Source organism: Rutilus rutilus (assembly GCF_951802725.1).
Source record: "Rutilus rutilus genome assembly, chromosome: 1".
NCBI lineage: Eukaryota > Metazoa > Chordata > Actinopteri > Cypriniformes > Leuciscidae > Rutilus > Rutilus rutilus.
Genome location: NC_140209.1, coordinates 23451167 through 23476604, shown reverse-complemented (window position 1 = coordinate 23476604; position 25438 = coordinate 23451167). Strand labels below are relative to the sequence as shown.

The window sequence follows — 25438 nt, the reverse complement described above, 5'->3', positions numbered from 1 at the left end:
CTCCATTGGCCAACAGCGCGTACGTGGTATCTAGTGTTTATATATATATATCTATGGCAGAGACGGCTCTGCGTGAGTGGTATTTACGACAGTAATGTTAAATACAAGTACTCCACAGCGACTCTAGGGGTCGCTGTTTGACAAAAACGGAAAGCTGCATAGTGTGCCTTTAAGTAATACTGTAGATTTTTTTGTGTGCACTAAATGTTTTTAAAATCCCTCATATTATTTGATTACACAACACTGGTGGATCTCATACTATAGAATCACATGACTACTATTATACTATTATTAATTCAAAATTAATAACACATTACCTGTATAATCAGAACATTAGACTCCAAATAAGATCAGTGAATCAGAGAAAAACAACCAGAGAAAAACTAAAGTTTAAAAGTCAAGGGTCAAGAACCCAACTAAAACAAACTCTGATCACCATGACGGTGAATTCAAATGAAACTATTATTTTCAATTAAACTGTAAATGACAGATATAAAGTCAAACCGCTTAGTAATAAGTGAAGCTGGTAAGGCTGTAAAGTTGTTTAATCCTCCTCTGCTGAGATCTTCAGAGATTTAATGTCTTTTATCTTCAGTTAATTTCATCTAAGGCTATGGCTGGAAGTCCATTGTGGTTCTTGTGTTTCTGCTTCTTTTTCTTATTTTTTTTTTCTGTTCCTTATGTTTTTCTTTCCTTCAGTGATTCTGCTTGTTAACAGCAGGTGTTCATTACTAATGCTCAATCATCACTTAATTATCTCATTAACTTCAACACTGCTTCACTGTTATTTTAACAGTATAGTGTTGCACACAATGAACAATGAGCCGTGTTATTATAACCCTGGGGATTTTGCTGTATACTATTTCATAAATCTCATTCTGACATGTTTCATTTATGTATGACTGACAAATATGGATCGCATTCAGTTTATTCATTTGTCTATGTTAAAACATACAACCAACATACAAAACACACATACAAAACATACAACTGGATGGAAATGTTATATGCAATTTATATTCATAAATCTTATATTTAGACATAAATGTTTGTGTGTGTGTGTGGATTGTTTAGCAATACAAATACATAGAGGTAATCACTCAAAACCAATTAATATGGTCAAGCAACCTTCATTGGGCCACTTCGGATGGACTCACCCCTTTCTTTTTATCCAAAGGTTTTCTTTATTGTGTATGTCTTTTATATAATCAAACACATGTACACAAGAAAAGCTGTAGAAATGTATAACCCCATTTCCAAAGGTTGCAACTTTTATAAAATGCAATAAATTCAGGAATCTGTGATAAAAAAAAAATATATATTCCCTTGAACCTATATTTCACTAAAAAGTACAAAGAAATGATTTCTAATGTTTTCACTAACCAACTTAATTTTTTTTCTTGTAAATATAAACAACTTCTGATGCTGCGACAACACTCCCCCCCCAAAAAAACTGCGACAGAGGCAGGTGAATTGGTAATAGATGAGGGTATTGTGATGAAATGTAATAGATTTTTGCTTGTCATGTAATGTTGAGTTTAATTACTTGTTAAGTATAGGATTAATGATAAAACAAAATCTGGAGACTTGTTTTAACTTAAACTTAATCAGTTTTGTCAGTGACGTGTCGAGAAAATATCCTATTAATTATAAACAAACAGTGTGCACTGAAAACATGAAACATAATTTATAATGTTATTAGATACTTCAAATTTAAATCAGTGCATAAGTTTCTCACAGTTTATTACAAAAAATATAGTATTTTAGTTTTCCTAATTGAAAATGTATTCAAACTGCTACAGAAGACTGCCACTTTCCTCATAAATGAAAGTCTTTTGTTCCAACAACTATTGTCTTACAGAAGAGATCAGTTCACTGTGTGGAACACATACTGTCTTTTGAAACGGAGCACTTTATTTAAATATGTAAACTCTTCTCTCTGATGTACAGTATTCTCTGAACTGAGGATTAAATGATTTACTAAATTTATTTCAAACTGTGTTCTATAAATCAAAGACCTAAGACATGTTTAACTAAATTAAAAGTTTTCATTTAGCAGACTCTTTTATCCAGCGACTTGCAAATGAGGAACTAAATGTATTTATCCAAACTCTCTAGAGCATCCTGTTTTGAGTATTTTTTCCATTCATCTGGGATCTTACCCTGTCCCTCAAATGTTTTACTGTAGTGTTTTTCCAGATCTTTCTGGAATCTGCACACAAACCACTTCCAGTAGGGCAGCTCAGAGAGATCAGGAGTGATGCTCCACTTTGCATAATCTTCTCCTGCTGTTCTGTAATCTCTCCAGAGAACTTTTTGTGATTCATTGGGATAAAAATATAGATTGCTGTTTGCTACTGCTGATGTGCAGATATGGGCAGACAGGTTTTCTGTATTAGAGTAATATATTCCGCTTAGTCCAATAACACGATGAAATGAAACACTGTGATCTCCATCATGGTTTTCTATGGTGTTGGTGCAGATGGCATTACAGAACGGACACTGGACCCAACAGCACTGACAGAAGTGATCAATCAGAATCTCATCTGGTCTGAACGGATAGTCCAGATTTGCTGGAAAAGTATTTGTGTTGAAACTACTACTGATGTCTGACACTATAGCATGAAGTTCTTGTCTTATCACATCTTCTAGTAGATTGAAATCATCAACATCATCATGTTTGACTCCACTGAGGTCTTTTTCAGAGAAGATCAGCACATCTGAGAGCTTCTGTGTGAAACTCTTCAACCACAAACCAACGTCTCCTCTGTTCTCTTGAACATGTTCAGTAGATTCACATGCTGCTTCCATGATCTTCTGCTGCAGGAGTTTAATGTTCTCCTTCATCTTGCGTAAAACACTGACACTGAACTTATCAGTGATGTATCGACTGACTTCATCTCTGATGAAATACTTGAAGTGATCTCTGGGATTATCAATGTAGTCCATGTATTTGTCAAAATCCTCCTTTTCTGCCAGTGTTTTCAGGATGTGTTTCTCCAGATTTGATCTGTTTCCATTCAGTGATTCACAGTTTGATCTCATTTCACCTGCCAGATCTCTGGCAGTCTTCTTGTAGACACTCTGCTCAATGGGCACTTTAAGTTTCTGACAGATGATCTCACCAAAAATGGCAGCTGATGTTGCTCCATGACAGTATTTCTGGAAAATACTATAGTACTCTGCTCTCTTCCTCTCTAAATAGAGAACAGGATCATTGGCTTCCTTGAACAGTCTTTGTTGGTCAGAGATCATCTTGTTTGCTCTCTTACAGATGGATAGAACTAAAATCATGAAGAATTCATTCTTGAACTTATAATTCACTGGTCCTTCCTGATGTTCTGTTACTCTCCTCTTGATGTAACCTGTGAGTTTTTGAATGCAGCTGATGTTGTAGCCCATCTTTGAAATGTTAAATGATTGAATCATTCTTTCTGTTTTCTGTTCAACATCTGTGATTAATGACTTGATTTCAGCTTCATTCTCTGGAGACATAGTTTGAGTAGATCCAGATTTTCCTTTAACTGTTCGGCAAGCATCCTTTACAGCATCTTGCATCTCTTTTTTTGTGGACCTTTTGAAAATAACATACTCAGAAAAACTCAACACATTGAAAATATTGTATTCACTATCATCGTTTCTGTGGTCTACAGGGAGACATCCCTGATGGATGTCATTGAGAAGCCTTTTTACATCTGTCAGAATGTCAATGTCTTTGATTGCAGGAGTGTCTGTGATGATCTTCTTTACATACTGTTTCCAAAACACATCAAATTCTTTTTTCAGTGTTTCTTCATCATTTGCTTTGTCTTTGAGTTTTAAGGCAAGTGTTTTACTCTTTTCATAGAGAGTGTTTTCATGATGTGTCTTCAGAGCATCAATCTTTTTCTTCAGGTCTCGCTGCTGAAGAATCTCATTTAATTTCCTCTTTGTTTCTCTCACAATGTTTTCCTGAACATCTTTGATTTTGATTTCAAATGATGTTTTCCAGTGAATCAGTATATCTTTATCTTTGTCTTTGTCAAAGAATTCTGACATTGATTTCTCCACTTCTTCACTTGTCTCCTTCAGTTCTCTTTGAAGATCAGTTTCCTCAACCTCATGAATTGCTTCATTTTCTATTTTGTTGTGTAGTTTGTTCTCAGTTTCCATCATGGTACTGCGAAGACTCCAGGACCACTTGCTGTATTCGGTCTCCAGTTTCCTGTAGGCTGAAATCTCTAGAGAATTTCTGAAGCTGAAGACGAATTGCTCCTTCAGTAAAGCCTCCCAGAGATCTTTAATACGATCTTTTAAATGTGTCAGCATTATTTTATCTGATTTTGCTGCATGAGACATAATAGTTTCCTTTAGCTCTTGAATATTCTCACAGTAGTTTGGGTTTGGTGGAGCCATTGGTGGATTTCCCTCCCAAAGATGAGCAAAATACTTCACATCATTCCGTGCATCAAATCTAATGACATCACTGAAATATTCCGCATCGTAGACTTCCTCTTCAGCAGCAAGTTTTGTCATCTCATCCAGTGTCTCCTGCAGTCGTCTCCTTCCCTCCATGTTTTTCTCTCCAGCTGTGACGTCTGAAACGTTCTGATGCACAAACACACAGCTGGGATTCAGTCTGACCTTCTTCATCCTCATGAGGACCTGAATAACAATCTGAAGAATGTCCTGCATCTCAGATGGGTTTTCTCCAAAGATGTTGATCAAGGTCAGGTTTGCAAGACCAACAACAAATGTGGCCAATTCATTGTCATGATGTCTTGTTGATCTTCCAGCCAGTTCTAGAGCATTTAGACCCTCAGTGTCAACAACCAGAATATAGTCAAAGTTCATCTGTGTTTTCATCTCGTCTGAGACTCTGACCAGCTGCATGAAAGCTCCTCTGGTGCACCTGCCAGCACTGACGGCAAACTGGAGTCCAAACATGGCATTTAACATGGTGGATTTCCCAGAGCTCTGAATCCCTAAAACTGACAGCACAAAGACTCTCTGATCTCCCAGTTTCTGGAGGAGTTTATCTAGAACAGCAGAGATCCAGATCACAGGAACATGAGCAGCATCTCCATCCATCAGCTCCAGTGGAAATCCAGAGATCATCATCTCTGCTGCAAGACTCGGGAAAGAAGAGAAGTCAAACTGCAGATCTTTCTTGTTCTTCTTCACAGATGAACATGATTCATAGATCTGACCGATCTCCCTCATGATGTGCTGCAAACCAAAGGCTGCGGCTTGAAGATCCTCAGATATTCTCTCAAGTTCTGCTTGTTCAGTTGTCAGTTCCTTGGATTTATCATAATTCTCTTTCAGTCTTACAACTGTTGACCACTTTTCATCATATTTTTTATGTATAGCAGAAAGGTCAGCAGAGATATATTCATCCAGGTGTATTTCAAGCAATTTCAGAAAATATATTTTTTTATTTGCAGAATCTGAATCAGTTTCATTTATAAAGTATTTCATAAACTCACTGATGTTAGACTCATGCTGCTGTTGACGAATTCTCGTCATTTCTGTGTGTTTTCTACTTTCCAGTTCTGTCTCATTTGCTCGAGGTCGATGTAGTTCTTTGTTCTTCTGACTCCACTGATGCCACAGTTTCCCCTGATGAGGCAGAAATGAGTCTTTGATTTCTGTCAGATCTTTCTTCTCCAGTAAACTCATCATCTGCTGTGCTGCTTCTCTTCCTCTCCTGCAGTCTTCATCATCTTCCTCATCTACTCTGATGTCTGAGTGTTTGGACAAATCTTCAAGTCTGAAAGTGGAAGATGATTCTGAGAGACAATCATTTATAACTCTTCTGAGTTCTTCAGATACTTCTGACTGATTTCTGTCTTTCAGACCAATTTTGAATTTCCCTTCTTTCTTCATCTCATTTACTGCAGATTCATCTTCTGTAAAAAGAAAAATTAGTGGCTTTTGGTCCTTGTACAGGTTTTGGATTATTGCTGCACTTTTGTCATGCCTGTCGAGTCGTGGTAGAATAACAACATTGACTGAGGCCATTTCAGTGAGGATCTGCAGCTGTTTCTCATGGTCTCCTGCATCACCGTGTAGATTACAGAACGCAACACAGTCAGTGAATTTATCCGTGTTTTTCCCAGAGGGGCAGAACCAGGCGATCTCCACCACTCCATCCATCAGGACTCTGGTTCTGCTGCTGCCTGGGCAGTTCCTGTGGAAGAACGTGTTGTGTTTCTCATTGATCAGACTGTTCATCAGCTGAGACTTGGATGAAGACACAAAGCCAAACCTGAAGAAAGACACCATTGGAGTTTGTGCCTTGTAGATCAGATGGTTTTGACTGATGATCTCATTGTTTGTGTTTCTCATCTTCCAGCTCTTGTTGATTTGTTTGAATGTCCAGAGAGGAAACTCAATCTGTTGTGTGACTGGATCAGGAACAAGCAGAGGCAGAGCGTACTGACACTGGGACAGTTTAGTGACCATCAGCTGCTTCAGGAAACCATCAGCACAATGAAACACAGCCATCTGAACATCCATCGGGTGAATTTGCTCAGATACGCTTGTTCCTTTCTTGGATGAAGTTACATCTTTAAAAACATCATCAAAAATATCACCCTCATTTTCAGAGTTTTTGTCTCTTTGTTGTGTTTGATCCTGTTCTTTACCCTTATTAATATTGATGTATCTCGCTCTGTAGTCCATCATCAGGAGTTTTTGAAGGAAAGTCTGAATCAGCTCCTCTTCAGCACAAGATTCGTGTGATTGTAATGAATGTGCTGTTAACTGAAGAACATCTGCAGTTCTCAGTTTATTGTGTTGTCTGCCTTCAAGATGAAGTCTGTGAAATAGATTCATTTGTTTAGTATCATCCTGTTGGAGGCATTGATCTGGTCTGACTGTTGTTTTCATGTCTTTGTTTTTTTCCTGTTAGATAAATAAACAACATCTATGTTGATTAGTGGTTTTAAAGAACTGAACAATACAATCATTCTAATCTAACAATTATTAGATTTTGTGAGAATGTTGAATTTTGTACAAAAGAGATCAATCTAGCAAAACCCAATGTCAGTTCAATTGTTTTGTACTCCTACAGTTTTTCTTATTTGCTTACACATTAGAATCCATTTATTTTAACCAAACATCAAAAACCATAATGTCATTTAGTGAAATAAAACAGTCAAACTATAAACACTATTCCTATGTTTCAGTTTCACAAGTCGCAATTGTGATAAATCGTTTTCTCAAAATTCCTTAAGCACATTTTAGTCAGGTTTTTCAGAGTAAGCTCTGAACATTTTGAACATTACAACATTTTACTACAGTGTTTCTACATCCAGTATAGCAAGTATTATGATACAAATTTCTCGTTTATTAAGAGTATCGTTTGTAGAAAAATTTGGCTTATTTTGAAGAAACGGACAAAAATCAAAACAAGTGTTTGAACAAGTACAACATTAAATTTCAAAATTTTGCTGTGCTTCTAAATTTGTTTTTCTAAATTTAATGAAAAATGTTAAAAGCACAATTCTAAAGCAAACTTCTTTTAAAACCAAACAGTTCCCAAAACCAAGAGTTGCTTCTATTTAGGCAAATGCAAAGTGTAAAATCTAAAATAAATCTAATCTATAACAAATAAAGTATCTGGGATTCCCTTTCTATCGGTCATTTTGTCGAAATACCAACACCTCTGATATATTGGAAATTGCTGCCAATGGAATTGGTTTGTGGAATTTGCATGCCAAGCCATGTCCCCCAGACATACAGGTATGTAAGGTGAGCCTGCTGCACTACACACTGTTGTTGTTTTTTTTCTTCGGTGCCTAAGCCAGTGTCTCTTGTCTATGCGAAGCAACTTCCATTTACCTTGACAAAGAAGTGCTTGCTGAATTTAATATGTTTCCTCTTTTTTATCCCTGTCAAAAAAAAAAAAAAAAAACGAGCCGCAGCGTTCTCTATCAGTTGTAGGCGCAAAAGAGAGGACTGATTAATTCCAGCATATAGAGCATTACAATAGTCCAGTCTTGTTGAGATGAATGCATGGATAACAGTCTCCAAATCACAAAAAATCTGATCATTTTTGGGCTTACAAAGTCCCCTAAGCTGCAGAAAATTGGCTGATTTGACTGAGTTGATTTGTTTGTCAAATTTTAACTCAGGATCAAGGGTTACTTTCAGATTTTTTACTTTATCACGAATGTTATATTGAAGGGACCCAGGGACTTAAAAGTTGTGAAAGGCCAAACAGCATTACTTTAGTCTCTTTCTGATTTAGTTGAAGGAAATTGTTGTCCATCAGGTCTTAATGTCCTCTAAACAAGCTAGCAAAGAGGACACTGAATCAGTATCTGATTTTAGAGGAAAATAAAGCTGAGTATCATCTGCATAAATATGATATGAAACTTTATGGGACTCCGAAATAAGACGCAGAGGGAGTAAATAGAGAGAAAATAAGGTTGGACCCAGAATGGAGCCCTGGGGAACCCCACAAGTGACGGGAACTGAGCTTGATGAAAATTCTCCAATTTCCACCGAAAAAGTCCTATTTGTGCAACTCTGTGCAAGGTAAGAACACTCCTGTCCTTTGAGCGGAGATTACACAATAGGACACAATAGAGTTTGTCCCTTTGGCCGAGATGAAGAAAGGGTTTTACAGCCCTTTATTGTACCCAAGAAAGGAGGTTGGTTGAGCGTAATCTTAGATCTGCAAATTTTGAACCGGACCCTGTACAATCTTCTGTTCAAAATGCTTATGCAGATGTGTTCAACATCAAGATGGGTTCATGGTGATAAACCTGAAGGACACATACTATCATGTCTTGATCCTTCCAAGGCACAGACTATTCCTACAGTTCGCTTCTGAAGGTTGTGTAAATCAGCATCTTCAATCACGCAGCTGATGCACTCTCGTGACAAGTTACGCTCCGTTGAGAGTGGAGACTCCAGTGTCTGCACTAGCTTAATGCAAAAGTGACAGTCATACATGTCCACTTACAATCAAATCAAAACATTGTGCTTTTGTAAAATAAAGAAAATAAACAGGGTGTGCTTTCTGCCTCTCCGTCGTGGTGAACTTTTTTTCTTGAGCACGTCTATAAACTGAAACAAAACTCAGCGAATACTTGTCACACATTTATGAGCCATATATCTATATAATCATTTAAGTGTGTACTTTTAAATGATCGGATTCAAACTGAAAACAAATATTCTCTGCTTAAGTAATTTGTGTAAAACCAACAAGATGTCCAGCTTCTCAAATGCTTGCTCATTATTTTTAATTTGACCACGCCCACACGCGCAAAAGAGATTGACATGCAAATCGCCCACGCCTCTCACGAACGCGCTCGTTACCTCAAAAACAAAGCACCAAACTTTACCAAAGTCTCTGCTTTTCGTCGAGTTCGGAAGACGCTGTGAGCTTACATTGGATTTACCTCAGAAGAAGAAGAACGCGATTTGAAGAAAAGAAAGACGTAAGGTAAGAAATTCTTAATTATTAGTTTATGTTATTGTTGCATAAACTTCACATTGCAGTTGAACCGTTACTGTGTTTGTGGATATCTGCTCAAACATAGATATGTATAGTATGGTAACCATAATGTTTCATATTTTGGAGCGAGCTCTGCTTTTGAATGTATCATATTTTGGAGCGCGGTCTGCGTTTGAATGTTTCATATTTTGGAGCGCAAAACGCACCAAACAATAGGCTTCATGTTTTTATATTGTAATCAATATATTTTTCTCTAGCGTAGTTGTTACTGAAATCTTTTGGAAGACTTAATTTATTGTTATTATTATTTTATGCAGCACTGCACGTAGCCTATGCCTACAAGGCACAACAAACCTGGTGTTCATTATTGTTGGAAACATTTGTGTGTGTGTGTGTATTCTGTGAATTTTAAAAATAAATTTTAACCAGAAAAATCTAACATCTATTCCCAATATCGTGCAGCTATAGTTTCTCTTGATATCAGTATGTGCACAGGTTTTTTTTTTTTTTTACAGGGCCCAGATACAACTGAGTCCTGCTGACTTCAACATTCACATGAGTCTCTGTATATGAACATGGTAAAGTGAAAATCAGACACCTTGGAAATTAAAGGTATGTACAATGTTTTTAGGAATGGCACAAAGGTCTCTGTCTTTGGATCATTGTTTTCAATAGTGTGCTTTTTGTCATTTGTTGTGTATCTTTGGATTATGTTGTGTTGTAAATAAATCCAAACAATCAAAAAGCCATTCTTTTTTTAATCTCCTCATTCTTTGTGCAAGGTTGCTCAGAATGACAGGGCCTGATAGCTCCTAATAGGGCCGTTAGGGGAGGGTCTTTGTCTTTCTCAGGTGTCATATTAATGACATGATCACGCCTCCCGCATAAAGCTTTCTTACACAAAACACGTCTTACAGTTTTTAAATCAATATATTGTCTTATCTGAATGAGCAGTCAGGGTGATTTTCACATAGTTTTGGAGCAAATACTTTAGGCTACGTGATACAATTTTCAAAAGTCTTGTGAAGAAATAATCAGTATGGATTTCATGAGCTTATTTCAATGACAATTGTTTTTTGTATTTTCACAAACCACGCATAAACGTCATTATCTCAAAACTACAAACTTTTACATACATGCTGTTGATATATTATTGTAGCAGAGTTTGTGCTGAATACAGTGTAATCAGACTTTAGCCATGAAAATGTCACAAGTAACAGAAATAAGCACAAATGTCTGAGCATGGCAGAACACCTCCAGGCCCAGAAAACACCTCAGACCCCAGAGGGTTAACAATGTTTTGTTTTGTATCAATATGACCCATTTGGTTTATACCAATTTATCATTGTTTCTTATGATTTCTTTCTTTTTCTTTTTTTGTTATTTTTTCTTTTTTTTTGTTATTCAGACATGAGAAGCATTTTGATTCTAGTGATTTATATTTGGTCCCACTTTATATTAAGTGGCTTTAAGTACTATGTACTTACATTGAAATTAATAATTTAATATAATGGACTAATTGTGTACATACATGTTTTACATTGTACTTATATTTTGAAAATACCTGCATGTAATTACAGCTGTAATTAGTTTATGTAATTACATTTGTAATTACACTGTTGACACTTCCCTTACACCTTAACCCACTCTTAAAGCTACCCATACCACCACACCTTACCGGGTAAGGCCATATCACACCTCAATAGCATCAAAGGTGTTTTACAATACAACATGAACAAAATAAGTGCATTGTACTTATTTTTCAATGGAAGTACATAGTACTTAAAGCCACTTAATATAAAGTGGAATCATATATTTACTTTGAAAACTTCAAAAGGATAATTTTTTTTTTATCAATGCAGCCAATATTTAATGTGCACTCACGCCATATTTTTCTCCAGTCTCTGATGTTGTAGTGTCTTCCATTCTTTCTTTATTGATTGTGGGTTCTGAACAACCTGCTTTAAGGAAGCAGAAATAAAGCACATTTTTAAAGAAAGACTTTCAACAGCTTAGAAAATTATTGTTGTACAAATTAATGTTATGTTGCAGTTGCACAGCTGTCTGTTTAAATTAATGTACAGTTCTGGCAAATTATAAAGTTAATAAAAGTATAGAGACAACGCAAAGCGTCATAATCTGAAGACCACGCCCACCGAGGGGGAAAACAATCCAACGGTCTCCATTGACTTTGGATTGTGAAAAGCTGCCTCCTTGTCATTTATGACTTATAACAAAAGACAGAAAAATGCCTAAAAGCTGCTGTGTGACAAGGTGTACAGCAAACAAGCTAAAAAAACAGAAATACATTTTTATAAGCTTCCAAACCGTAAAAGCCAGCATTTAAGGAGACAAAAGTGGATGGAGACAAATGTGGATACAGGCAATAAGACTTGAAGCATCAGCAGGAAGAATGCGTAAATTGTGGGATCCTGACACTCATGGCTACGTGTGCAGTAAACATTTTGTCACTGGTAGGTAAAATATCCAAATGTCAGTTTTATATATTATATTTATGTAAGTTAAGCTGTAGCATTTTTTACAATAACATGTCACGTTCCAGTGGGCGTAGTTCTCTGAGTAGTTCGAGAACTAGTTGCGCTCTGTCTCAATTGATCCACTTTTATGTCCTGAAACAACCGTTTTTTTGGGGGTCGACAGCTTATAAAAAATTTTTCTGGGTTATTTAGCTTGTTTGCTGTACACCTTGTCACATAGCAGTTTTTTTTTTTTTTTGTTATAAGTCATAAATGACAAGGAGGCATCCTCTCGCAATGCAAAGTCAATGGAGACCGTTGGATTGGGAATCAAAGTGATAGAATTGCATCAAGGGCAAATACACATTAGAATAAACAACATGTTAAACACCAGGAAACCAAATCTGTGTTCTTACCACTTTGGGATTCACTGTTTTTCAGGCCTTCTCTCTGTTTTAACACTGTGTTATACATCTCTGCTGTGTAACACTGCTGATTATTCTCATTAAACAGATGCTCAATCTTGTTCATCAGGTCTCTCATCTCTGATTGGTTGTTCATCATCTTGTTGCAGGAGTGAAATCTTCCTCCACATTTCTCCAGCAGCTGCTCCAGAACAGGGTCTTTCTTCAGATAATCTTTTATTGTGTCACACTCTTCTTCTCTCTCGTAGGTGAAGAGAATCATCACAAACTGAAAAACCTTGTCTCCAAACACTTTCTGAAGCCATTCCAGACCCATCTTATCAGCATCTGTTAACTGACCCAGTCGCACAACAAAGACGAAGATGTGGATTTGATGTTCATTCACCAGTTGATCAATGAGATGATCCACAGAGTCAGTCTCATGTAAGTCAATCATGTTGATCAAGGAGATGTGATGTTCTGATATCTCCTTTTGTGAAGGAACAATCCTGGGGGTTTCTACAGTTGTAAATGGCTTGTCTTCTCCAAGCAGAATGTTTTCAGGTTCAAACTGGACAGATGCAGAGTTTCCAAACAGTACAACTGTCAGAGACGACTCCTTTAGACCTAAATAAACAACAACAAAAAATCCAGAATTTAATCCACACAGTGCACCACAATAAATGATCTGATCAGTGTTGCAAATAATATAAATCATATAAATATGTCATATAAATTCAGTATTAGTTGTATATCACACATTTTTGTTGTGATAAAATAATTAAATTGTCTTACTGTCAGTGCGATCCAAATATGGACTACTGCCAACTGCAAAACAAACACAACACACACATTACCTAAATAAACAACAACAAATAAACAATAATATGCACCACAGTAAATCTGATCAGTGTTGCAAAATCATATATATTTATAAATTCCAATTCAATAGATAGCAGGAACTGATTTAAATGACAAAAATAAGATATACGTTTTTGCGGAACGAATAAAATAAATAAATAAAATAACGAATTATTTTATTGAATAAAATCAAAGAGTAAAGTCAACAGTGCGATAGAGTGGTCTTATTTTTGTCTTATATATATAAGACCTGGGCCCGGATAAGCGGAAGAAAATGGATGGATGGATGGAGATATATATATATATATATATATATATATATATATATATATATATTTATTGTTTTTTTTATTATTATATATTTTTTATAATATTTTTTTTTAACTTTTTTGTACAATGTACAGCATAGCCTTTATTCAAATATTCAAATATCAAATATAGCCTTCAGTTGTGAGAACATTGCAACACACAGAAAGAACACATAAAGAACTTAACAGATTTATCAGTGAAGTGACACAAATCTATTTAAGTTAAATAATTAACGGTTCATCAAAACTATAAAATACATAAAACTACATTTTTATCACACTCTTTTTTTTTTTTTGCTGTCGAGTCATTCAATTGTCTTACTGTCTGATCTAAATCTGGACTGCTGTCCACTGCAAAACAAACACTACACACACATCATGTAATGAAAAAAGGAGTACAAGCTATTTAAATCAATAAACAGTTCATAATTTCATATTGATACTTACACTTGGGGGGGTTTATTTCCATGCTGTGACTTCTTTGATAAGTCCGAACAACTGCTGCAGAGCAAAAATCAATTACATTCTTGTTTAAATGTCCCATCTTTGTTTAGTTTTTTTAAGAAATCACAAGTTTAAGAAATATTACTGAAAAATATGACCAGAAAGGAAAAATGTTAAGTTCTCTATTAGAAATTAACTAATTATTGAGAAACACATAAAACACTCTGTGGGTCCCTGAAACTCTAAAACACCCAATCAGTTTGATTATCAAATGCAGCGGTCACTGTCAATAATAACTGCAACTGAATGTGGCCAAGATCACATTAGATGAATTGATCAAGAAAGTTCCATGCAGACTTTAGCTGTGTCCCAATTCAGGGGCTGTTTCCTTTGAAGGCCGCGTCCTTCGAAGTGTCGGGCCGACGCAGCCTTCGTAGGACGCACCGAGACTCGTTTAAAGGGGAAAGTATAGCAGACTGCGTCATCATGGCGTGACGAATGCTGTCCCAATTCGAACGTAATTCGATGCTGTCAATACTTACATTTAAAAGTGTAATCTGGCCATTTCGTCTCCGGCGCGCAATGAATTCTGGGGTAGGCAAGGCTGCGAAGGATCCTTCTGATGTATCCTGCATTCACGGGAAAAGAAGGACGCATTTGCAGGCCGCATTTTGAAGGAGCCTTCGAAGTACCTTTGAATTGGGACAGCCTTCGTCGCACCCCTTTAAACAAGTCTCGGTGCGTCCTCCGAAGGCCTCGTCGGCCGCGCACTTCGAAGGACGCGGCCTTAAAAGGATGCATCTCCTGAATTGGGACACAGATTTTGTGTACTCACATTCGCTTTCCTTGTTGGCCATTGTGCCGTCCACTGATGACATCGGTGCCTTTATTTAGTGCTGAATAAACACACTTGGCATTTGAGCTTCATGTGAGCGGTTTCACTGCTCATTGTCCTCCTGGCAATTACATTCATTCAGGGTCGAACAATTGTTTGGTTCTACCAAAAAAAATAAAAATAAGTTAAACATTTGAGAAGTGACATGAGAAGCACAACAGTAGATGTTTTTCAGTGTCAGTGTCACTTTGTCTAATTGTGTAATGTTGTATACTTATTTGTTTTATGTTCTTATATATAATGTGCAGTTTGATTCTGCCCTAAGGTGAATTTTATGGCTGTTGCCCAGAAAATGCAGCAAAATAAAGAAGACAAGTATAATTAGTCGTGAGGCATTTTGCTTCAAAGTCATATCGTCTTATCGTCAGCCTGTGAAATCGGTGATACACAATATTATTGTGGCGGGGGGTAAGGGGTTACAATAGTTTACTTATTTGATCAGTAATTTGCTTTTAATTATTTTTGCATTCATTTATTTTCTTGTTTCTTTACTCATTTAATTATTTACTTCATTTTATAATCACAGAAAATGAGAATCTTTATCTATTTTGATTAAAGGTGGAGTGTTTATTTAATGAATCAGTTTATTTCCTGGTTGTGAGGTAAAAACAGCCTAATCATTTGAGTATCTGACCCTGAGTATTCCATTTATTATAGGCCTACCTGTTGTGATGTTAAATAAAGCATTAAAAACCAAAGAGTATTCCAACATGTCAGCAGGAAGTTGCGGCGGGAAATGAATTTCTGCTCTTGACCACTAAGATTTTCACTTGTTATGGAGTGGACGTATCACAGCTCATTTTCGCAAATAGCAGACAACGGCGCAATGTGGAGAACTATCAATACGATTTTTAAAAGTAACATTCACAAACAAATGTAGGTTATAATGCAGATAAAATGCAGAATAATGCAGTTAATACCCTGTATTTAAAAAACACATATTTAATGAATGCATGTAAACACACCCAGTGAGACTTCTGTTGTCAGTCAAACTACATCCACTTACTACAGTATGATTTCAGCTGTTTCTGTCACGGCCCATGTCTGTCTCCCAGGTAATTGAGCTGCTTTAACCTAGTGCTGTATTTATGATTTTATCATCAGTCTCATAGTGTTAGCTAATAATAATTGTTCCTTGCTTCTGTCGGCAGCCAAAGAGGCTTGCTCAGTGGGGGTATATAACAATTGGTAAAACCTATCAATTAAGCTTTAAATTGAAACTATTGACTGAGAATATTGAATAACTTAATTTTCTGACATTGTATTAAGCTGCTTTGTTGCTGAAATTGAAACCTAATTTGCAATTGGAATTAAATATTCCTCAAGCTGAATTTTGAGACAATTTCACTGTAAAGCTGCTTTGAAGCAAACTGTACATACTGTACAACACTATAAGCAAACTTAACTTGTCTATCTGTCTGCTGAATGTGTTATTTTAACCTACATGTGATCCATCTTGTTCCACTGAACAAGTAGAACAGGTTTTATTCCTCCAGGTGTTTTAGTTCTGTTCATACAACCTTCTGTGTTTAATTATATTAGTGTTTGGTTGAAATGACATACTGTATAATGCACAGCTAAAACCAATATAAAGCAAGCTGAATAATAATTTACTGTTTAACTGAATACATTTTATTTTGAATTAAACCGCCTTACACCAAATTATAATCTTTATGATTAAACAATCAGCTAATTGCAAAAAAAAGAAAAAAATATATATAGTGTATGCGTTACCAAACGTTTTTAGTTCAAAAGACTTAAAAAATACAGACACACAGATTTGTTTTTGAGATAAAAATATCAAGATCAAAATGAAAGAGACTACCATTATAGACAGTACTTGCATTTATAACGCTTGTTATATCTTAAACTGTTCTATATTTACATAAAATGTTTTACATAATAAAACATATTCAATAAAGAAAGCTAGAAAGAAAGGCGATACCTGCGTGTCAAGGTGTTGTTGAATCTCTTTATGAACAAGGAAGACGTTTCTCAGTGTTTACAGGAGGGTGGAGTCTGTGTACTTCAGTTGCCTTTTCTCCCTCCGGCATGGGAAAATATTTTTCACATGAAAAATTACGAATCCAGAATGACCAAAACAAGAAATCTACAAAGTATGGTTCTGCACAAGGGGGAAAAACATTTAAAATAAAAAGACCAGATAAGATAAAAAAGTAAATATATATTGAAAAAGGCCAAGTGAATAGGTCAATTTCAGTACTTCTAGGGGTGTAACAATATATCACAGCACAAAAATGCAATGGCTTGCATTGTGAATGTGGAAAAATGAATCACGATATAGAGTAAAGGATTAGCCAAACCAATAAGACTTTTGTCCAATCTTTGGAACACAAATGAAGAGAATTATAATGAAATAAACACTGATCAATGCAACACTGATTTTCCTGCTTCGACAAAATAATAAAGCAATAAAACACACACTGGACAGAAGATCGCAATGAAAGAGCACAGGACATTGTCCTGTCCAAACTTGTCTCCTTGTTTATAAATATGCATCCCCCCTCTCCCAGAGTCGAGTCACCAAAAGTTCACTGAGATTGTCTATCACATATGATGTATCTTGTGAATCTATTGTTTTTCCTTTTCATGTTTGGTATCATTTTAAATGTCTCAGTGTGATTGGTATAATGGTCTTAATTTCATTGCAGTCATATAATGAGAAAGATTGGCATGTAACACAATGGCATGTAAGTAGGTTTCAGAAACTGAAAAGGAAAGATATGATCTAATCTTATTATACACATGTTTCTGATTCAACTTTTTTGTTAATTTAGAAATGTGCTCCCGATATGTAAGGTGTGAATCAAGTAGCACACCAAGGTAGTTGTAAGTCTTTGTGACGACAAGATCTTGATTTGCAAAAGTAATAAAGTCGGTAAAAGAAAAACTTTTCCTTGGTGAATGAAAATACATACATTCAGTTTTCTTTACATTGATGGTCAGATGGTTCTTTTTCAACCAATCATGTATGAGGTGAAGATCAGATGATAGTTTGGAATTTATGACATTAGGATTTGCATCAGAGAGAAAAATCACAGTATCATCAGCCTACAATAGACATTTTGAGTGTTTACACACTCGAGGGAAATCATTGATAAGAGAAAAAGTAAAGGTCCAAGAATACTGCCTTGTGGAACACACATGTCACAAACTAAAGATTGGGATATGACATGATTAATTTTAACAATCTGCGACCTGTTCGTCAAATAAGAAGAGAGCATTTCTATCACAGATGGAGACAGTTTGTTTAGCAAGATCTGGTGGTTCACTGTGTCGAATGCTTTACGTAAATCAATAAAAATAGCTCCAGTAATGTGACCTTTATTGAGAGCGTTACGTATTTGTTCAGTGAAGAGTAATAACGTTGACATGGTTGATCTCTTAGCACGAAAACCGTGTTGACAGTCACTAAGCCAGTTATTAGTTTCAAGATAAGAACTTAGCTGGTTATACAAGACTTTTTCCAGCAACTTAGACATTGCTGGAAGTATTTCAATAGGTCTATAATTTGAAACAAGGGTGTGATCATCAGATTAAAAAATTGGAGTAATCTGTGCTGTTTTCCAGTTTGTAGGAAAGATAGAAAGCCTGATACAAAGGTTGGTTAAATGCAGAAAGAGAGGTATGAGGCTATCAGCATGAGTCTTTAAAAATAAGGTATTTAAACCATAAATATCACGGGCATGATAATTTTTTAACAGGTGTAATATTTGTATCACCTCTTTCTGATCTCAAAAAATGAGAACTGATCAGTTATTAAAGAGAGAACAGGTGAAGACAAAGAGGGAATGGCAAAATGCATAGCCAATTCTTTAACAGATGATACAAAGTAATCATTAAAAGCACTTGCAATCTTTTCTGAGTCTGAGATAAGACTACCACTTAGGGAAATTTGAATATTAACATCATTTTTCTTCTCATTTTCATTTTCACCAGTGATGACCTTAAGGGTCTGCCATAATGTCTTTGGGTTGTTAGATTGGTTAATCTTCTGTTGGAAATAGACCGCCTTAGCCTTACGCAGTTCCAAAGTACATTTATTTCTAATTTGTATAAAATAAATTTTACTCTCAGATGTTCGATTTAACCTATACAATTTAAAAAAAGAGGCCTTCAATTTAAGAAGTTGAAGGGTTTCAGAATTTATCCAAGGTAATCTACTTTTTCTTAGTCGAATCTTACTGGCAGTAATATATTTATTCTGTATTTTATGTAATTTAGTATGAAATTGTGTTAGAATTTGTTCTGGATCTTCTAATGATAGCTCATCACTCCAATCAATAGTACCAAAATTAGCATTGAATTGCGGCAGTTTTGAAATTGGTATTTTTGGTACAGAGTTGGAGGCATGAGATTTTTTTGATTTTAAGATAGTTCTAACTGCATAGATGAGCGAATGATCTGAAATAGCCACATCTATGACACCAGAAATTGAATATTTTGAGGGCTGATTTGTGAGAAAAAGATCCAAAATGGAGCTACGTGTTTTACCAATTCTTGTTGGATCCTTAATTAATTGATACAGTCCAAGTTTCATTGCAATAGCTTTTAAAGATTTTGATGTGCTATCATTCCAGTCGAGATTAACATCGCCCAGAATTACAAGCTCCTTTGATGTAACAGATTTAATTATGTCAGAAAGCTGAGATAGATAAGAACTTTCACTGACATTAGGGGGCTTGTAGGTGACAATAATGGTAATTGCATGTTGAGGTGTAAAATGTACGATCAGTTTTAATGTTTCAGTTTCGGTTTCAAATTTTGATATTAAGTGTGCATATTTCCGACTCACATACAAGGCCACTCCGCCGCCGGTCTTGCTAATGCGGTCTTTACGGTACAATTCTTCATTTTCAATTGAAAGAAAAGAATCCGGAATATTAGGAGTTAACCATGACTCAGAGATTGCCATTACATGTGCTTTCGACTGCACAAGCAAGATTTTAAATTCGTCTAGTTTGGGAACAAGGCTTCGGGTGTTTAAATGGCAAATTTTAAAGCCTGTGATGCTACCGGGTTTACTTAAATTAATTGGACTTTTCCTTAGATGGGGTCTTCTTCTTTGTACTTTATCTGTTTTGACTAAAGCCCTAAAAGAAGGTACTTCAGAGGGTAAGATCGGAAAAGATGGAGGAGTGAAAATAATCAGTTAACAGAAAACAACATACGCTGTGATTGTGGTAGTGGTAAAAAATCTGATATAGTTTGCATATGTATATAGTCCCCACAAATGCAATATGCCTAAAGTTGTCAAAAAATATTTGAGTCAGGTCCGGGATTTAGCTCAACATTTCCAATAAACAGGAGAATAGTTATTAAAGGTAAACATTTATAATAAGCAGAGAATCGAAAAGCCCTACCTAGTAGTGAATAATAAACTAAGCAACAGCAGAACTTGGTATTAAGCAAAAAACACTTACGTGTTCTCACCATGTTCCCTGACTGACCATGCACTTGCCTGGCTTTCTCCTTAATCTCTCTAGTTTATATTTGCTTATACAGTTGCTGTGCCCGCCCTTGCAATTAGCACAGCAAAAGCATACATTTTGGCCCGTAAATGGGAGAAATCGAAACTAAAGTGTTGGACAGCACGACACCTAAGTGCAGTAAAAACAACAGAAACACTAAGCAAACGCGGCCGTTATCCAAAATAGCAACGCGTGTAATTAAAATACAATGAAGTATTTTGTCAATAATTTCATAATACTTAAAATAACAGCTGAGTTGTAAATTTAAAGATATTGTTTGTACTTTTACAGAGTTTTGAGTACAATTTAAAAGAAAAGAAAATGGCCGGACAAAAATCTGTTATTTTCCATAAAATTGTGATTTTTTTTTACAGTGCCATTGGTCCGTGGTGATTTATGGTTGTGAGGCTCCTCCTTCAATGGAACTCTTCTCCGGTTCGTTTCTTCTGTTTAGTCTGTCGAGTTCAGATGTCCGCAAGTGAAAACATGAAGTAACTGGAGAGCTGCTTTATAGTAGAAATTTAAGTTGTAATTCTAATCGAAAGAGACACTGACACTTTTTTATGTTTAATTCTGTAAATCTGCTTGCTTTTGAACAATCTTTTGTATAAAGTGCTGTATAAAGAAATGTAACAGTCTGCTGTATTAAAGTAAAATATGTGAAAAATAATGTGTTTTTGAACAATCATGCATGCAAGCATATTCTAGTACACCCCAAAAACAAAATCAACCCTTTTAAGAGAAGAGTTAACCCCTAAAAAGATTTTTTTTTATGATCTTGATAATTACATTTGGACTTACTTTTTAAGTCTTAGGAACAAGAACGTGCAATGTGGTTATATATGTGCATGTACATCGCAATGTGCTCTGTGAATGACCATCCTGAGCTTTGAATAACCAATTTTTTGAGACAAAAAGACAATCACTTTGAACCAAGTAAAAATAAAAATAAGCAAATAGATAGTTTTGTAATACCCATAATCACCACTGGAGTGAACGCTTTTTTATTTTATCCAAAGCCCATAACTATAAAAAATATTGCTATTCTCAAACATAATATTTTCAAGGGGGTTGGCAGAAATTTATTCAATTTGTCTATTGTGTCTGTCTTTTATATAATCATAAACACATGCACACAAGGAAAGCTGTAGAAATATACAACCCATTTCAATAAAAGTTGCAACATGTTAATTGTCTTGAACCTTTACTTCGCTGATAAATGTATAAATAAATATTTCCAATGTTTTCACTGACCAATCTAATAGTATTTTGTAAATATATATATAAAAAAAATATGACTGCAACACACTTCAAAAAAGTTTTTTTACTGTTAAAAACAGTCCACTGTCATGGAATGTGGCTTTAGATAAGCGCATGACGAAGCCAAGGAGATATATTCTAGGAGACTTTAAATATAATAAAATGTAAGACAAACAGAACTTCAGCTATTTTGATCTCCTGAGATATGGACAACACAAACACATACTGCCATTTGTCTCCACACTCTACAGAGTGAAGATGCGGGAAAGCTTATTTCCCTCTTGCCCTTCCTTCACATTTTTTCCTTCTCCCCTCTTCCTTCCCTTTACACATTCTTCTTTTCACTCAGTTCACTCTGTTCTATGTCAATGTTTTGAATCACATGTAAAATGTTTCAGTGCGACTGGTACAATGGTCTCGTCTCCACAGAAGTAAACCAATTGGTAATAAGGGTTTAGAGACACTTTTCTTACTGGGCGTGCACTTTTTCCCAGGGTCCTTCATCCAAACTACCTCCTGTTGCTCAACAAGGAGTGAACTCCCTATGTCTAGAAACCGTCTCAGGTTACGAATGTAACCTATGTTCCCTGAGAACAGGGAACGAGACAATACGTCATAACGACGCTACGGGGAACGCCTCAGGCGTGACAGGTGTCTGAAATCAAGTATCAACTCACAGCAATCATGTTGACCGGCGACAGCCCGTGCATCATCAGCTTGAATGATGAGTGCGCAACCTGTATGTATAAAAAGGGCGCCTTGAAACCGTAACAACATCCTATCGTCTGAAAGGACTGTTGCAGGCAGGCCCCGAGGCATGGCAGGGAGACGTATTGTCTCGTTCCCTGCTCTCAGGGAACATAGGTTACATTCGTAACCTGAGACGTTCCCTTTCGAAGGGAACTCGACAATACGTCATAACGACGCTATGGGGAACAATATACCAACGCCACCATGCTGAGGGGAGTGCATGCCCAAAGGCCGTGACAACTGTCAGAACCAGCAATTCAATGAACGCTAGAACCACTCACCCTTAGGTCACATCGGGCTGTCAGTGACAGCACTCCCTACCGGTCATAGCCCAAGCTAATGAACCAAGAAAACTGCCAGAACATAGTTAATGGAGGGTATATCTGGGCCAGCTCAAAGGCTTTGGACCACAACTTCCAAAAGAAGGGGTCCCTTCTAGGGAGTGTGGCTAGGGGACCCAAGGGACTCCCAGCCAGTCACTATTCAGGGGAGCATGCCTCCTGAAATACCACCAGGCTGGCCTGGTGATGTATACTAAGACACACAGTCTGGCCATTGCCTGTCTGTCCGAGACAGAACCTCTGGAAGTTGCCTTGGATAAGGCATCCAAAAACCGAAGGCCTGCAAAGCTGGCAGAAACCATTCAGTTCCGGATCACAGAGACGGGATCTCCCGGAGAGTGTGACTCAACCTCAAGAAACGACGGAAATCGTCCACTCAATCCACGGGTCTACCCAGTGCTCGCTCCAAACACTGGGGAAGTAAGAGAGGGTTCAAACCAGGAAGGTCTACTGAGACCTAAGACCTGATGACCCCCTCATGTGGGGAGCTCCAGTACATGAGGGCTCATATCAGGAAGGCCGGTGAGGCCTGTAACCTGGCGACCACAGTATTTGGGAGCTCATACACAGGAAGGCCTGTGAGGCCTGAAACCTGGTGACCACAGTTTAAGTGGGAGCTCGTATTCAGGAAGGCCGGAGAGGCCTGTAACCTGACAGCCACACAATGTGGGGCTACCTTCAGAAAGGCCTAACGAGGCCTGTTACCACAAAATGTGGGAGATAGCTTGAAAGGGAGGCACCTGTCGTAAAACATTGCGACAGAAGAACATTGCGACAGAAGACGCATCTACAGCCATATCACCCTGTAGCCCAAGACTGGTTGCCCACTGAAGCTAAGCAGGGCTGAGCCTGGTTAGTACCTGGATGGGAGACCTCCTAGGAAAACCAGGTTGCTGCTGGAAGAGGTGTTAGTGAGGCCAGCAGGGGGCGCTCACCCTGTGGTCTGTGTGGGTCCTAACGCCCCAGTATAGTGACGGGGACACTATACTGTCAAAGAGCACCGTCCTTCGGATGAGACGTTAAACCGAGGTCCTGACTCTCTGTGGTCATTAAAAATCCCATAGCACTTCTCGTAAAGAGTAGGGGTGTAACCCCGGTGTCCTGGCCACGTTCCACCCATTGGCCCTTACCAATCATGGCCTCCTAATAATCCCCTTACATTGAATTGGCTCTATCACTCTCTCTCCTCTCCACCTGTAGCTTGTGTGTGGTGAGCGCACTGGCGCCGTTGTACTGTGGCTGCCGTTGCATCATCCAAGTGGATGCTATACACTGGTGGGGGTTGAGGAGAGATTCCCTGATATGACTGTAAAGCGCTTTGGGTGTACAGTAGTACATATGAAAGCGCTATATAAATGCCTCATTCTATTCTTCTATTCTATCTAGAGTGGGACCCAAGGTGAAGAACCGGAGTCTGAGCCACGTAAAAAAGGGAACGAAGCGGAAGCGTATAACCCTTACCACAAATATGGATTTTAAAAAGTACACGAAACGAAAGTGCGTATACTTATGCTAGTCCGAATCCAGGAAGGCCTGATGAGGCCTCTAACCTGGCGACCACAGTATGTGGGAGCTCATACTCAGGAAGGCCTGTGAGGCCTGAAACCTGGCAACCACAGTAAGTGGGAGCTCGTATTCAGGAAGGCCGAAGAGGCCTGTAACCTGACAGCCACACAATGTGGGGCTACCTTCAGAAAGGCCTAACGAGGCCTGTTACCACAAAATGTGGGAAATAGCTTGAAAGGGAGGCGCCCGTCGTAAAACATTGCGACAGAAGACGCATCTAAAGTGGGACCCGAGGTGAAAGACCGGGGTCAGAGCCACATAAAAAGGGACCGAAGCGTACAGCGCATGACCCTTACCATAAAAAATGGATTTTAGAAAGTACACAAGACGCTCAGTCGTGTGACTTAACATAAGTATGGGTTTAAGAAGGTACAGAGCATACGTACCAAAAAGAAAAATAGATGAAGTAAAGGTGCATGTACTTCATCACTCTATATTCAAGAAGGCCTAGTGAGACCTATAACCTGACGACCACAGTAGGTGGGAGCTCATCATCAGGAAGGCCGCTGAGGCCTGTGACCTGACGACCACAGAATGTGGGAGCTCGTATCCAGGAAGGCCGGTGAGGCCTGTAACCTGGCAACCACAGCATGTGGGAACGCATGATCAGGAAGGCCAAACGAGGCCTGTAACCTGATAGTCACAATGCATGGGAGCTCACATTCAGGAAGGCCTGATGAGGCCTGCAACCTGACATGTGGAAGCTCAAAACCAGTGAGGCCTATACCCTAGCGACCACAGTGAGTGGGAGTTCACATTCAGGAAGGCCTGACGAGGCCTGTAACCTGACATGTGAAAACTCATAACCAGGGAGGCCTGAAGCCTGGTGACCACTGAATGTGGGAGCTTAACACTCAGGAAGGCAGTAAAGCCTGTAACCTGGCGACCACAGTGTGTGGGAGCTCATATTCAGCCACTGTATGTGGGAGCTCTCAATCAGGAAGGCCTAGTGAGGCCTATGACCTGATAACCACAGTATGTGGGAGCTTATAACCGGGAAGGCCGGTGAGGCCTGTAACCTGATCACCACAGTAAGTGGGAGCTCACATTCAGGTGGGCTGGGTGAGGCCTGTAACCTGGCGACCACAGAATGTGGGAGCTCATAACCAGGAAGGCCGGTGAGGCCTGTAACCTGATAACCACAGTATGTGGGAGCTCATAATCAGGAAGGCCGGTGAGGCCTGTAACC

The 25438-nt window shown here is 37.8% G+C and overlaps 1 protein-coding gene across 1 annotated transcript; it reads right to left on the bottom strand.

Annotated features, from left to right (window-relative positions):
- Nucleotides 1–917: 917 nt before the first annotated feature.
- Nucleotides 918–16837, bottom strand: LOC311276839 (interferon-induced very large GTPase 1-like). The gene is made up of 7 exons (XM_084386791.1): nucleotides 16786–16837; nucleotides 14781–14942; nucleotides 13949–14002; nucleotides 13128–13160; nucleotides 12345–12959; nucleotides 11336–11412; nucleotides 918–6888 (listed from the first exon to the last, which is right to left on the bottom strand). Exons 2-7 carry the CDS (start codon nucleotides 14821–14823, stop codon nucleotides 2092–2094), a joined length of 5619 nt encoding a protein of 1872 aa, XP_084242917.1. The 5' UTR covers nucleotides 14824–14942; nucleotides 16786–16837; the 3' UTR covers nucleotides 918–2091.
- Nucleotides 16838–25438: the final 8601 nt, after the last annotated feature.

Excerpts from the sequence above, each read along its gene's own strand:
- LOC311276839 (XM_084386791.1), bottom strand. The coding sequence starts at position 14,823 with ATGTCATCAGTGGACGGCACAATGGCCAACAAGGAAAGCGAAT. Across the intron at positions 11,413-12,344 it reads AAACAGTGAATCCCAAAGTG|CAGGTTGTTCAGAACCCACA; the intron begins GTAAGAACACAG and ends GCTTCCTTAAAG. Across the intron at positions 6,889-11,335 it reads AGACTGGAGAAAAATATGGC|GAAAAAAACAAAGACATGAA; the intron begins GTGAGTGCACAT and ends TTTATCTAACAG.